We start from the raw sequence: 16864 nt of genomic DNA, 5'->3' as shown, positions 1-16864 counted from the left end.
ATGGCAATGATGACCCTGTATGCAGGACAGCAAAAAAGACACAGATGTGTATAGCGGACTATTGGACTCAGAGGGAGAGGGAAAGGGTGAGATGATTTAGGAGAATGGCATTGAAGCATGTATAATATCATGTAAGAATCGAATTGCCAGTCTATGTCCAATGCAGGATACGGCATGCTTGGGGCTGGTACACGGGGATGACCCAGAGGGATGTTGTGGGGGGGAGGGTGGCAGGGGGATTCATGTTTGGGAACGCATGTACACCCGTGGTGGATTCATGTCAATGTATGGCAAAACCAATACAGAATTGTAAAGTAAAATTAAAAAATTAAAAAAATTAAAAATTAAAAAAAAAGAGATGATGCTGTGAAAGTGCTGCACTCAATATGCCAGCAAATTTGGAAAAATCAGCAGTGGTCACAGGACTGGAAAAGGTCAGATTGCATTCCAATCCCAAAGAAAGGTAATGCCAAAGAATGTTCAAACTACTGCACAATTGCACTCATCTCACATGCTAGCAAAGTAATGCTCAAAATTCTCCAAGTGAGACTTCAATAGTATGTAAACCGAGAACTTCCAGATGTTCAAGCTGGATATAGAAAAGGCAGAGAAACCAGAGATCAAATTGCCAACATCTGTTGGATCATAGAAAAAGCAAGAGAGCTCCAGAAAAACATCAACTCTACTTCATTGACTACCCTAAAGCCTTTCACTGTGTGGATCACAACAAACTGTGGAAAATTCTTCAAGAGATGGGAATACCATACCACCTTACCTGCCTCCTGAGAAATCTGTATGCAGGTCAAGAAGCAACAGTTAGAACCAGATATGGAACAATGGACTGCTTCACAATTGGGAAAGGAGTACATCAAGGCTGTATATTGTCACCCTGCTTATTGAACTTATATGCAGAGTACATCATGAGAAGGGCTGGGCTGGAAGAAGCACAAGCTGGAATCAACACTACTGGGAGAAATATCAATAACCTCAGAGCTGCAGATGACATCACCCTTATGGCAGAAAGTAAAGAGGAACTAAAGAGCCTCTTGATGAAGGTGAAAAAGAAGAGTGAAAACTGGGTTACAACTCAGCATTCAAAATACTAAGATCATGGCATCTGGTCCCATCACTTCATGGCAAATAGATGGGGAAACAATGGAAACATAGACTATTTTCTTGGGCTCCCAAATCACTACAGATAGTGACTGCAACCATGAAATTAAAAGACGCTTGCTCCTTGGAGGAAAAGCTATGACAAACCTGCTGCTGCTAAGTCATTTCAGTCTTGTCTGACTCTGTGTGACCCCACAGACAGCAGCCCACCAGGTTCCCCCGTCCATGACAAACCTAGACAGCATATTAAAAAGCAGACATTACCTTGCCAACAAAGATCCATACAGTCAAAGCTATGGCTTTTCCAGTAGTCACATATGGATGTGAGAGCTGGCCCATAAAGAAGGCTGGGTGTCTACGAATTCATGCTTTTGAACTGTGGTGTTGGAGAAGACACTTGAGAGTCCCTTGGACTGCAAGAAGATCAAACCAGTCAATCCTAAATGAAATCAACCCTGAATATTATTGGAAGGACTGATGCTGAAGCTCCAATACTTTGGCCACCTGATGCAAAGAGTCGACTCATTAGAAAAGACCCTGATGCTAGGAAAGATTGAAGGCAGGAGGAGAAGGGGATGACAGAGGACAAGATGGTTGGATGGCATCACTGACTCAATGGACATGAGCTTGAGCAGGCTCCAGGAGATGGTGAAGGACAGGGAAGCCTTGCATGCTGCAGTCCAAGGGGTCACAAAGAGTCAGACTCGACTGAGGCAGTGAACTACAACTACACTTTGCTAACTGTTTGTCAGCACCCCACTACTCTCCTATCTTACTCAGAATGGGATCTGAAGAAGATGTACTTGCAATGGTAAAGAAAGAGAGATGGGAAAGATCTGACTATTTTGGAGTGTATTTACCACTGCACACTAAGACTTTGGAAGTTCTATGATCGTAGAAGTTCCAGTTCTATTATAAGAGCATCATTCCAAGGAGTTCAAATCATGCCATCTTCTGGGCATGACTCCTTTATATAATTAGTCCTCAGTGAACAACTGCAATACAAATAAATGCATCACAGATACATATAAAATCTCTATAGCCCTCAAGTCAGCATAAAAATAAGGCAGCAAAGAGCTTTGATTTTCATACTTCCCCCTAGCTGGAGATGATTCATTAGCTAAAAAATGAGCAAAGAACAGGAGAAGAGTGAAAGTCAGTAAAGAGTATGTCTAATCCATAAGCTATGTTCATTACTCAATCATGACCCATGGGACTGAGGAGAAAGCTTGTGTAAGCACACACAGGGGTAAAGATTGGTAATTTCCAGGGAGGAAAAGGGCACAATTATATTTGTAGATGAAGTGTCACAAATTGTTGCTGAATTTGTCTCTGGTACTTAAATACTTGCAATGTGGGAGAGAGGAGACTTTTCAACACTGGACTGGGTAACAGAGGCAGACCGCAATGTCCTCAGCCATTGCTCTTCAGGAGTAAGAAGCTAAGTACTAACTCAGTTGCTGGAGGCCTTTCTGGAGCCAGAGCCTGAGTCAGGCAGAAATTAATTCCTTAGTATCTTTTCAGTTTTAAATGCTCTAAGCTCCTGGATAAATTCTGAAGAAATTTGTTTAAAAAAAGAAGTGCCAACAACAAAAACAAACAGTTCTTTCTTAGGAACTAGAAATAATGATTCTAATTCTGATACCTAAGATCAGCTGTCTTTCATACTGCTATAATGAATACATAAGAGTTATTGCTTGCACACTATTTACCCCAGAAATCCCCAAGACATATGTTTGAGAAAATTACTCAATTTTTGGCATATCAGATTGAAAGCAGCTAACTATTTCTGACTGTACACTCCTGAAACAACTAAATTCCCAAGCAAGTCTGTTCACGTTTGAAACATGCCTGTTTATTTGTTCTTTATTGATTGCCACAGACTGTTATGAAAATACTATGTCATATTATTCTATAGCAGAAGAGGAATCTTTCCATTGATCCACATATGTATCTAGCAATGAATGTAAACACACAGACATGCCCATACTTGCTGACAGAAAGTTCTTCATAGCTGAAGGTATTATCAGGTTCTGTGTAAATGTCAGGACTCTGATCCACTGAATTGAGTAAATTAGTGCTGTTGTATCCCATAATGCCTCAGCATATACCTTGGCTAAGCATGACCTTGAATGTTTACTCCTTGCTTACTCACTACAATGATTATGTCAATTTATTTTAGTTATAACCAATTTTTCTGTTTTCTTTATCTTCAGGTGTCTTATCCATAAGTCCAGATATATAATATGTCTAAATTATGCATTTTGTGTTTTACCTAGGTTTTGAATATCCTCTCACCAATAAGCTAGTCAACTACAAAATAAAGCAATGGTATGAAAAATTGCAAATTAAGATAATATCTTACAAATTTCATACCACAAAATTCAATATGAAGATAAAATGTAGTAATGTTGATCATTATACTATCTTACATTGGTACAATGTTTTTATTGCTTTCAGGCTACTCTGTACATATTCTTTTAATAAATATTTACGGCACCTGGGGAAAAAGGAACATGACCTCTACTCATATAAACGTTACATAATGTAAGAAATAGGTGGTCAAAAATAAAAAAGGAAATAAGATCATTAGATATTTTGTTAAACCTATAGAAGAGAAAAATAGCATATTAATGGAAGGGCACATATTAGATCAAGTAATCAAGTGTTGTTACTTTCCCAGAAAAGATATTTAGGTTGAAACTAGAGGATGAAAAGAAGTCAGTTTTATGAAAAACAGGAGGAAAGATGTATCAAGAAGATAGTGTACCATGGACAAAAGCCATGACACAGGGAAGATCCTGGTATTTAGGGATAAACTAGAAGTCTAGAGTGGGTGTTTAAAATGAATGAGAAGGACACTAGAAAAAAAAATTAGGTTTAAAAAGTAGGTGAAAACTAAACTTGTAAGTAGTGCAAACAAATTTTTTCATGGGTCATGATCTGCAATTTAATGGGTCACACTAGCATTAAAAAAGAGACTAGACAACATCAGAACATATTATACCTAGGAGGATAAGAATTATTTTGAGAAGCTTTTTTCTGTCATATGCATATACAGCATGTGTGTGTGCCTATGTATATTTAGCTGAATAAAAAATTGCACATCTAGTTTTCTCACTGGAGATGGTTTTTTAAAAAGCTTGAAAGATATCATGATGGACCACAGAATGAAGTTTGAATGTTATTTTAAGCTGGGATAGGGGTTCAAGGAGGTAAGGGGATATTCCAGGCAGAGAAACAACCTAAAGAAGGGCCTGAGGTCAGAGAGGTAACAGGAGACCATGAGAAAAGGGAGTGGCCATCAGAGCACACTGCAATAGTCAGAACATGTAAGATGATTCTGAAACATGTTCATTAGATATAATAACAGGAGGTGATCTTATTGCAAGGTGTTTCCATGTAGTGATAGCAGTATATGTCTGATTGGACAGACTGAAGAAATAACTAAAGGCAGTCAGAATGAATAAGTTTTAAATATTTTCAAAAAGTTTGGGAGCTAGGAGAATATGAGAATGGGGAGACCTGTTGTTAAGGACAGAGGTACATGATTTCGTGTAATCTTCATTAAGTCAGTCACACAGGTTGCACAGTTCTGACTGGAATCCAGTGGCAGCAGGGGCCAACACTGTTTGAGAGGGTTGTGGTCGTGCGGTGTTCCGACTGGACAACTCCTAGCATGCGGTTTTGTCTTTGGTCTAGCTAATGTTTAACAATGCTTGTACCTATTTTTTTCAGCTTGTTTCTTCAGACTTCCTGAAAATTCTGAGTCACAGATATCTTTCAATAAATTATTTGTTTTGCTTAAATAAGCCAGACTTGGCTTCTGCTGCTTGAAACCAAGAACTCTGCCTTATATAGTTTTACATCGTGAAGTTTTTGTGAAGGTCACCAAAGCCCTACATGGAAGTAGCTACATTATTTGGAATTTTCAACAAATTGCTTTCATGTGGTAGATAATCTCTGGTTGGCTAGCATGAAACAATATTGTTGAGTTTTGAAACAGATTATTTCTTGAATGCTCCAAGTCACACTGAAGGCAGAAGACAGTATAAATAAAGAAAGCAGCCTCTCCATCTCAATTATAGAAACACCATACAACCATTTCTTCTAAGCAGAGAGTATCTAAATGATAATAAGAATGCATAATTTTACCTGAAAATCCTGAGACTATTTCACTGAAAGAGAAAATATGAACTTGAAGAATATCCTTTTTAAGGTTCTTTATTAATCAAGAAGCAACAATTAGAACTGGAAATGGGACAACTGACTGGTTCAAAATTGGGAAAGGAGTATGACGAGGCTGTATAGTGTCACCTTGCTTATTTAACTTATATGCACAGTACATCATGTGAAATGCTAGGCTGGATGAAGCTCAAGCTAGAATCAAGATTTCTGGGAGAAATAATAATAACCTCAGATATGTAGATCATACCACTCTAATGGCAGAAAGTGAAGAGGAACTAAAGAGCCTCTTGATGAAGGTGAAAAAGGAGAGTGAAAAAGCTGGCTTAAAATTCAACATTCAAAAAACAAAGATCATGGCATCCAGGCCAACTACTTCATAGCAAAAAGATGGGGAAAAGGTGGAAACAGTGACAGGTTTTTTTTCTTGGGCTCCAAAATCACTGTGGATGGTGACTGCAGCCATGGAATTAATAGGCACTTGTTACTTGGAAGGAAAGCTATGACAAACCTAGAGAGCGTATTAAAAAGCGAAGACATCACTTTGCCAACAAAGGTCCATATAGTCAAAGCTATGGTTTCTCCAGTAGTCATGTACAGATGTGAGAGTTGGACCATAAAGAAGGCTGAGCATGAAGAATTGATGCTTTTGTATTGTGGTGCTAGAGAAGAATTTTGAGAATTCCTTGGACAGCAAAGAAATCAAACCTGTCAATTCTAAAGGAAATCAACCCTGAATATTCATTGGAGGGACTGATGCTGAAGCTGCAATACTTTGGCCACCTGATGCAAAGAGCCAGCTCCTTGGAAAAGACCCTGATGCTGGGGAAGAATGAGGGCAAAAGGAGAAGGGGGCAGAGGAAGAGATGGTTAGACAGCATCAGCGACTCAAACTCTGAGAGATAGTTAAAGATTGGGGAGCCTGGTTTGATGCAGTCTATGGGGTAACAAAGAGTAAGACATCACAGCAACTAAACAACAATTAATTAAAAAGTATATGGAAAGGATAACTGGATGGCTTCAGAAAATACCCTAACTATATTATTTTCTTTTTGAATAAATCTACTAATTGTCAATATAGCATTAATGTACCACCTCCTAAAGTATACAATGCCATGTTATTACATATGATTCAGATGAGAGTTCTGTGATCAGTTTTTAAAACACCGCGTTTCATTCCTAGGGGATTTCTCCGAATTTTTAAAAAACGAACAGAAATTTAGAGTCCTTAAAAGAAGTTCATGTAGTGTTTTTCTGCTTGTGTGATTACAGAACTTTTTTAGAGAACTAACATTTTATGAAACACATTTGATAAATTCTCTATTGAGTTTGATAAATCTGTAATTTAAAGATTATGAGAATGCTTCCCACTAGTCAAGTCTTATTGCAATGGAAACCCACACAACGAAAACCTTAACATTTTAAAACACTGATCATCTCTAACCGGGGGATAATCTTCAAAGAGTGGTTGATAAGACAAAATTAAAGTTGTTTTCAAAAGATATTTCTTAATTTGGACAAGATATAGTATGATGTCTTTATTTCCACTTTGACTAACATGATGGAGTAAGTGGGGGAAGTGAGATTCAAAAAACGGAGATGGGAAAGAAAAAAAAATCATCATTTAAAAAAACTGATTTCTCAGTTACATCAAGAAATTTCAACTGAATGGGACTCTCTCTACATGGTATGCAATGTTTCCCAGCTAGTTTCATTACAGTAGTCTAAATTATTAGATACCATAAATTGTAAGAATCTATAGCAATGGACAAGCCTATGAACCAGCCCAGTAAAAAATATTCTTGGGAAAACTATTGCCAGGAAATACGTAAATGTGTGTTCCTACAGAAGTAATGATAAATAGGAACAAGAATGAATTAGATTACCTTCTCCCTTGAGTAAAAAGCTATTCTACTCCAGCACTCAGTACTGAAAATCAGTTTCAACTGAAATGTATGTTCACTCACTGTCTCCCATTAATTAATTGTTATGCTACCAGTAATTGTCCATAGTCACAGAGAAAAAAAGTAAACAGGTTAGTATCATCAAATTATAAGGATTAAACATTTTTATAAGCGATGACACATATCTGTGAGGGCTACCATCACCTCTTGAGTCAAACCCTGTGCATTATGGCTACTTGGCAAGGCTGCTGGTGACAGGAGCAACAGCAAACCAGGATTTACTAACCATGCACAGGCTGCAAGGCCATGTACTAGATGCGTGAAAGTTCATGATAAAGATCAGCATCCCGATCTGGGAGAATAACTAGCAAAAAGCACTTGTTATCACACAGAAGTGGGACTCTCAATATGATCTGAGTCAGGGATCAAACACTAGCTGGCTATTAATGCACGGTGCTGAAAATGAATATGGACTACTCTTTTCTAACACACATGCAAGTGCATCAAATATAGAGTAGAAAGACTCTAAAATGAACTTTAGAGAAAAAATTGTACATAGTTAAATGTCAGCACTGCAAAATTACAGAAAGATTGAAATAGCTTAAGCTGAAAATTTTTCTTGTTTTATTTTAAAAAGATGTTCATAGTCCTCTAGCTACTAAAATGTTGAGTGTAATTCATGGCAACACAATGTTTCTTTAGTAAAAATGAAAATTATGCTATAGAATCTTTAGTCAGAAGCACCAAAACTGAAATTGTAATGAAAGGTTTTAAGGATGCATCTTCTTTATCCTGACCAAGGGTGCACGTTTCTGACATAATTAGCTGGAGTTGAGGATATAATCTGGGCACACACAGACTGGATCAAAGCTAATTGGACTTTGTGGCAAATGAACTCGTGACCTAGACCTCATTAGTTATGATCTAACTAACTGAGTTTGAGGGCCACAGAAAATATATGTTGGCACAAGATATTTACTTTGAATTATTTCCGCACTTAATGGGCCCTATAATTTTAAAGAGTCAACTTTTAGAGATGTTGTTTGTCTAAGGTTTTGTGAATGAATGAATTCACTGATCTCATATTTACGCATATAGAAGACCCTAGTATCAGTGGTGGGATAGCTTTAAAAGGCACAAGGTAATATGCAGAATTCAGAAAAAAAATAGAGAGCAAAACTGTATAGTAATAACCAATGTTTAGTGAGTGTTTTCAATTTCTCAGAAGCTATACAAAACACTTTGGATAAACTATCTCCATATTTCATAAACGAAGAGAGTGAAGCAGGCTGTGTTATCTTTTACAAAATCACACACTAGCAATCACCCTATTCTACTTTGGGCCAATGATAAATGACTGTGATAGATACAACAAAGTTAATTTTCTCAACACCCATTCCAACTATCCTTTTCCTTTGCTGTCATCTACCATATAGACACAAAAGCTACAAACCTGCATTCCTAGATTCCTCTGCAGCTAATTACTTTGTTACACAGTTATGGCCAATGAGATATAAACAAAAAGGGAGCTAGGGGTTTCTGGGAAAGCCTGTGTGTGTGTACACACATATTTATATGTACATATGAACGTGCGCATATACAATGTATCTTCTTTTTCCACCTTCTGTCTTCTTGTTGTCTGGAATACAGCTGTGATGGCTGTTACCAAAGCAGATTTATTACCATACCAGCAAATCTTTGCCCTGATATCCCTGAGCTGCTAATGTCAGCAACAGACTGAGAGGAAGTACCATTGTGGATGTTTCTAAATGCTCATTTCCTGTTATCTTTTGGTAGCTTAGCACTAAGCTGGCTCAGGTGGTCTGAGTTAATCCTAACGGAAGAACAGGCTGGGGGACCTGAACTTTAGAGCCACCCACTCCTCCCTAGATAAGAAAGCCATGTTTTTTCTACTAAATAACCAGTTAATGTTCACTACTCCCACCCCCTAGGAATAGGGAGCACTCTGTGAGGCCAGAGATCTACTGAAGCAATTTCCACGGTATCGTCCAGTCTTACTAGAGGTAGCTGCTGTATGCCAGCTTGTAAGATCTCTTCAATAAGGCTTATTTTATATTTGCACACATAGTGCTAGTTACTTGTACAATATGCTAACTCTGGATTTTTTTGACAAAAATAAAAGCCCTAATTTGTTTAAATCTCTGTCATATTTTTTTGGTTTCTTAGCTGATTGGTTTTAGTAATAAACATAAGGTAAAACGTTATGGAATAGAGAGTGATAATGTAGCCCTCCAGTGGGGTCTGCTAAGGCGTTACCTAGGATGTCTTTGAATTAGGAGAACAAACTAGGTAGAAAAGGGTACTTGCTTAAACAAAGGTAGAAAATACAATGACTTTACTCTGAGGTTCTGGAAGGAAATATACTATAAACAAGGATGCAGCAACAATACAACTGAGTGACCTCCAACAGTGTCTAGAAACCCATTTATATTCCCTGATACCATAAAGGACCAAGTGGCAGGCATCCTCATTTTTTTTGGTCTAAATGCCAATAAGAGTTTAGATTTATGGTAGAGATTCCAAAAACAGCCTCCAGAATGTCCTGGCCTTATACAACAAAGAGGTAAAGAATATTCACAGTGTGTCTAATATATATAAAGTGTGATAGATTCACTAGAGTAACAGAAATGTGCTGATCCTTCATCATGTGCCCTTCACCTGCTGCTAAGTCACTTCAGTCACGTCTGACTCTTGTGTGACCCCATAGATGGCAGCCCACCAGGCTCTCCCGTCCCCGGGATTCTCTAGGCAAGAACACTGGAGTGGGTTGCCATTTCCTTCTCCAATGCTTGAAAGTGAAAAGTGAAAGTGAAGTCGCTCAGCCCTTCACTTAAACTGATGTAAATAAAATAACAAAATGACAACAAATCCCATTCAGGAAGAGTTCTTCTTACTACGATAAATATATATAAGGATTCGTTGCACCATGGCAGAACTCAGAGTCTGGGTACATTGCTATTTTTACTGTACAGGGCACAAATAAGTTACCTGCAGAGGAGAGCCAAGGTTCACGACACAAAGGAGGATGTGACATGTCAGTCTACAAAGATATTGCTGTACTGGGTGTAGTGGTTAGGGAACAGAAGAGAGAAGTAGAGAATGATATTCCAGCAGAGGAAACAAACCACGTGTCTAATAATACAGAGGCATGAAAGGGGAAACAAGTACAAAATTGGCTGTTCCTAGAACAGATGGAAGATGAAGCCAAGGAGATAAGAAGGCAGGGTGGGGAAACCAAGACAGACAGACACATTTTACTTTATAGCTAATATAGGTTCTAAAGGCAGTGGTGGTGTAGGCAGATTCAGTGACCAAAAGCAATAAGAAAAAAAGAGATGATGAGTCAAGATCAATGAAGAACTTTCAGTTTTGTATCATCGATTGTAAACCAGGTCCTGTGCAAGCTGCTTTACATACTCTGCCTTAAATCCTCACAATAATCCAGTAAGAGTAAGTTTATTATCCTCCCACTTTCCAGGTAAGAATAATAAAAGCAAAGAATAGTTGAGTACCTTGACCATGATTATAAAACTAACAGACAGTTAAACCAGGATTTTAAGATGTTTAGCTATAATAAGAATAAATGCACTTTCTACATACTACACACACTTCTGCCGTTAGATTTATTGCAGTGAAACAACAAAAACCACACAAAAATCCCTGCTCCTCATGGAGCTTACAGGTTGGTGTCATGGGGGTCTATAAAATCACCCAAGGAAACATTAGGTGCAGTAAGAATTAAGAAAGCAGAGATTCTCAACCTAAGGCACAGCAGCCTGAGGCAGAAGAGTCAATAAGAGAATCTGAATTCATTTCAGACTGGGAGATCTAACAGATTGGAAACAAAAACCTGTGGGAAATGAAAACAAACGTGGTGACTTATAACAGTTCTTAGTCCCTTTATTTATAATAATATCTTGAATCTCAAAGTGGCTGAAAAACTAATGAAAAAAATATACAAACTGACATTATTGTTGATGCAAAGGAGATAGAGTGAGAGTTGGGGAGGAAGGGGAAGTTCAGACAGGAAAATAAGATTTATTGAGTATCTGGCACTTTTACATAGAGTAGTTAAGTACCTCATTTAATAAATGCAAAAAAAAAAAAACAACCCTCCTCCTAATCTACTAATACAGTAGATTTATATTACTTTACAGAAGACACACAAAAATTCACCTTATTGATAAAAACAAAAAGCATAGATTTTAGAAGGTATTATTATGATACAGAAATCACCAACAAGGGGGTATGTTTTTCTCAACCAAGAGAAAATCATTCATAGGTACAATTTAAAATTTTTAAATATTCTACTGGGGTAGAAATTTTAAAATATTTTAAAAATATTCTACTAAGGAAAATGAGCACATATTTTAAACAAACATAAATAAGGCTCAAAACATCAGTTTAAGTTCAATAATGTTCCTCTGGTTAAAAAAAAGATACTGTGAAAGCAAGGAAATAACGGGATGAGCAGAAGGTATCAGGAAGTGCATTCCTTTCTGTGAATGGGGGAATGAAGACGGCTCCCCCACATGAACTTACATTGCTCCATTGGTATAGACAGTGTCACTCCCTTCCACGTACTGCACCTGAGCTGGGTAGACATGCTGCACCTGCTGCACAGTCTGTACCTGCTGCACCTGGAAAGCAAACACGAGGACCTGATGAGAGGTGCCTGGGACGGAATGAAGGCGCAGTGCCAGATTTACTGCAAAGGTTTTTCCAGGGTATTGATAAACCCAAGAACGTTTTATAATGAAAACCATTAGGTTCATGCTAATTTCAGCATAAGTACATGCTGGGTCCAAAGGTACAAATCAAATGTAGCATTTATGCTGAATAAATTCTGTAACATTCTTGCAAGTATGTATGTATATACACACTTCAAGTGTTTAGAGTGAAATTCTGAAAGCTCTGCACTTATTTTGATGATTGACGAAATTCTCTTCAACCTGTCTTGTGAATGCTACATTTATTTTTTAATTTAAAAATTCACAGTGGAAAAGTTCAAATACTTATATGTAGAAAAAAATACTATAATAAACCCCATGTACTCATCATCCAACATAAACAACTGTCATCAGATCTTCCTCTTCAGCCTCTCACAGGATTATTGAAAAACAAGTATAGAACTTACAGCATTTTACTGGTAATATTTCATTTTTTCTTAAGAGAAAAGAGCTACTGTTAACATGAATACAATACTAACATCATAAATAAAACATAAACAGTTCCTTAATATCATATAAAACCCTATGTTTGTTCAAATGTCTCTAATTATTCCAATGTTTTCTTAAAAGTTGGCTTGCTCAAATCAGATCCAAACAAGGTCTACCCATTACATTTGGTTGCTATTTCCTTTCTTTCTCTTTTAGTCTCTAACAGTTTCCCATCCTTTTTATATTTGACTGTTAGTTATTCGTGACTAAAAAAACTATATCAGTTATCTACTAGAATTTCTAGAACGCTGAATTTGCCTAATAGCATCCCTGAAATGTTGCTTAATAAATTTCTCTATCTTCTATACTTCCTACAAATGAATAGTTAGATCAGGGACCCTGATCAGATTCAATTTTGAAAAAGCTGTGTACTATTGTATCATATAAGTTGCCACTGAACAGCTGGTTGTCTCTCATTCTGCAGTATTATTTGATCAAGAGCTTTAGGTGTTGTCAGCTGGTTTCACTGGTTACAATGTTTCCTATCCATGTTTACTTGAGGATATCACTAGTCATTGACCATCTTTTCTGTAGCAATTACTTTAATTAATAAAAGGCTTCAAACTTGTGGTAATCTGATTCTGCTATTCTCTCTTCATTTATGAATAGAATTCTATAAAAGAATTCTTATTAATATTTGATTACTCTGAATTAAGGTTTGTACAGGAAGAATAGGATAAATGCATGATGTCACTATTTATCCGTACTCAGAATAATGATTTTATTCCCTTAGCTCCCTCCCCAAGGTGACCAGTGTTGCTTTCAGTTTGATCTTGCTTGTATCCCTTAAGATTTTTAGCTTTTGAACATATTATATATATATATTTTTAACACAGCAGTCATTTTTTTCCCTACAACTGTCCCACCTTTGACTAATGGTAGTGCCTTCATGGGGGCTTCCCTGGTGGCTCTGTCAGTAAAAAATCCACAATGCGGGAGACCTGGGTTCGATCCCTGGGTTGGGAAGATCCTCTAGAGGAGGGCATGGCAAACCACTCCAGTATTCTTGCCTGGAGAATCCCCATGGACAGAGAAGCCTGGCAGGCTACAGTCCATGGGGTCGCAAAGATCTGGACACAAATAACCGACTAAGCACAGCACATACACACAGCAGTGCCTTCATGACCACAGTATCTTTCTTAATTCTCAGATCTATCCTAGACCTGAAATCAACCATTTTTTAAAAAACCCTGGGTCTTCTGTTTTAGTTGTAATATAAATATGTAGAAACTGCTTGGGAAAGGAATTTACCAACAGGCAAACTATTTGATACCTTTGTGGTTTCTTCTATAGAAATATTCATCATATGACGAGTTGCTGTACAATATTATTTTAAAAAATACAGCTTATAAGAACAATAAGAAGGAAAAACCTTAATGAATGCAAAAGTGGAGTAATATAGAAGATCATTCTATAGGATATATGGTTGATAATAAAAGAAACTGAAGTGAAGTCGCTCAGTCGTGTCTGACTCTTTGCAACCCCATGGACTGCAGCCTCCCAGGCTCCTCCATCCATGGGATTTTCCAGGCAAGAGTACTGGAGTGGGTTGCCATTTCCTTCTCCAGGGGATCTTCCTGACTCAGGGATTGAACCCGGGTCTCCTGCATTGCAGGCAGACACTTTACCCTCTAAGCCACCTGGGAAGCCCAATATAAGAATAAATTAAGATTAACATATACTATATTAGTAGGATCTCTAAGACATATTCTAAGTGAAAATGTTGCTGAAAACTACTTAACAATGTGCTCAGTCACTAAGTTGTGTCCAACTCTTTGCAACCCCATGAACTGTAGCCCACCAGGCTCCTCTCTCCATGGATTTTCCAGGCAAGAACACTGGAGTGATTTGTCAGTTCCTTCTCCAGAGGCTTACAATGTAACTTGATTTACGTATATATGTGCATATATGGGCACATGTGCATACAAATGTGCTTAAATGTATAAAGGAATATAGAAGAATGCACACTGAATTTCTAAACATGGTTACTTTACTGAGTGACATTAAATGAGAGGGGAGAGAAGAAATGTCTAACATCCTTTATGAATTCACATCTGTATTTTATATATCTCAATATATGAAAGGACTTCCACTTCTGGCCACGACGGAGTAAATACTACTGGAAATGCCCTCCCCCTGTAGACAAGTAGAAAAGTAGACAAAATGTGTAAAACAGTATTTTCAGTCATTCAACAAAAAGGCATCATGCGATTCTGTTCCTTAACACAAGGAAAACAAATACAGTGAACCCTTTGATGATCTTGGAGACCAGGATGCAGAACATACAGCAGGAATGGACAAACAAAGCAGAGCATCGTGACCTAATTGAGGTGAGGAGATACTGAATTTGGGGAAGGCTGAGTCACCTAAAGTTTGAGGACAGTATCAGAAGGGAAGTTAAGTAGAGAAATAGATCCAGAAATGTTCGTAGAGATCCCCTTGATGCCAAATACTAAGATCCACATGTGCAGGGACAGAGAGATGTTCAAGTTCTGACCATCCATAGCATCATGACCTTATTGAACAGCTAGGACATTCTGTAGAAACACCAGAGGGCAGCGCCATAGTATTGATTAAAGGACTAAACTATGTCTAGAATAAAACTACTTTGCGTGTGTGCTAAGTTGCTTCAGTCGTGTCCGACTCTTTGCAACCCTACTGACCATAGCCTACCAGGCTTCTGTGTTCATGGGATTCTCCAGGGAAGAATACTGGAGTGGGTCGCCATGCCCTCCCCTCCAGGGGATTTTCTTGACCTAGGGATCGAACCTGCATCTCTTATGTCTCAAAACTGCTTTATGTCCATCCTAACAAATCTAAAAGAAAAGCCTGGATAATATCCACAAGTAACTGCCTATATGGAACTAAATTTAACATTTGTAAAGGAAGATATCAAAAATCCAGACATATAAAATCATAAGAATCACAGTGTCCAGCATTCAAAAAAATAATAATTATGACATATGAAGAAGCAGGAAAATGTGATCGCTAATGAGGAAGAAAATCAATCAATAGAAACAAATCTAGAAATGAAAGATATGAAGTGGCAGAGAGATGTTAAAACAACTATTCTAAATAGCCTTGAGATTTAAAGGAAAATGCAAACATGGTAAGAAAGAAAGAAGCTATAATGAACTAAGTCAAATTTGTGGAGTTGAAAAATACAGTATCTGAAGTGAAAAATTTGCTCAATGGAATTGAGAGATTACATAATGCAGAAGAAAAGACAAGTTAAGATGAAAACTCAGCAATAAGAACTATTTGCAGACCAGGAAAAAAGAAATAATGAAGAACAGAGAAAAATAGAAAAATATCAAGTAGTCTAAACAATGTAACTATAGTCCCAAAAGAGGAAGAACAGAAAATATATTTGAAGAAGAGTGGTGTAAACTTACAATTTTATTAAGACTATAAACACAGATCTAAGAAGCTCAATATATAAGTCAATGTATAGACAAATGAAAACCACAGTAAAGTGCATTATAATTAAAGTGCTAAAGGAGAAAAATCCCTAAGCAGATAGAAAACAGATACATTGTATACAAGGCAACAGGTATTAAAATGACTGAAAACTTCCCAGTCAAAAAATACAAGCCTAAGATAATCAAATAGCATGTATTTAATACAGTGAGAGAAAAACTTCAATCAAGAATCCCATAACCAGTGAAATATTCTTCAAAAGTGAAGAGAAAATCCTTTCTTTGACCAAAACTTAAGATCATTCATTCTGCTCTAGCAGACCTCCAGTGAAGGGAACCACAAAAGAGAGTTTTGGACTAAAGGAAAACAATTTCAGATGGAAAATGGGACTTACACAAGAAATGAGGAGCACTAGATGGTAAATCTGTAGGTGAGGTAATTTTGATTATTTTCTCATCTTTTAATTTCTATAAAAGATAACTTCTGTACAGAGTAAAAATAACAGTAAGTATGTAACAGGGCTTATCACATATGCAGAAATAAAATGCAAGTATGACAAAAATAGCACAAAAGAAATTACACTCAGTTTAAATCTTGATTGTCATAATAGGTAAAAATGTAAACTCTAACTATATACTCTCCACCAGAACACATTTTAAATATACAAAGACAGGTTAAAAATAAAAGGATATAAAAAGACAGCCTTTGGCAAACACCAATCACAAGAAAGAGTGGCTATGTTAACATCAGTCAGAGTAGACTTCAAGACAACCAATACTATCAAAGAAAAAGATGGAAATTTAATAAAAAATTATCAAGAATAAATAATATATCCTATATGTCTTTGAATCTAAGAACAGTTTCAAAATAACATGAAGCAAAAACTGAAAGAATAGAATGTTAACCAGTTTCCTTTGTGGAGGCCAATATGGAATGGTTGCAAATTCAGTTAATTTGGAAATAGGAGAACTCATGTTAGGCCTTTATGCTGACGCTTGCTGT

At 37.1% G+C, this 16864-nt stretch overlaps 1 protein-coding gene across 3 annotated transcripts in view; it reads right to left on the bottom strand.

The window, feature by feature from the left end:
• The window catches only part of RFX3 (regulatory factor X3), a 337494-nt gene that overhangs the window by 115276 nt on the left and 205354 nt on the right, over nucleotides 1-16864 (bottom strand). For all 3 annotated transcript variants that reach the window (XM_040244701.1, XM_040244629.1, XM_040244537.1), the window contains one exon: nucleotides 11766-11863. In XM_040244701.1, coding sequence (XP_040100635.1) covers nucleotides 11766-11863 — 98 coding nt within the window. The remainder of the gene's footprint in view (nucleotides 1-11765; nucleotides 11864-16864) is intronic.

The sequence above is a fragment of the Oryx dammah genome, unplaced genomic scaffold (genome assembly GCF_014754425.2).
Source record: "Oryx dammah isolate SB20612 unplaced genomic scaffold, SCBI_Odam_1.1 HiC_scaffold_1, whole genome shotgun sequence".
Lineage (NCBI taxonomy): Eukaryota > Metazoa > Chordata > Mammalia > Artiodactyla > Bovidae > Oryx > Oryx dammah.
This window is presented reverse-complemented; position numbering and strand designations above follow the sequence as displayed.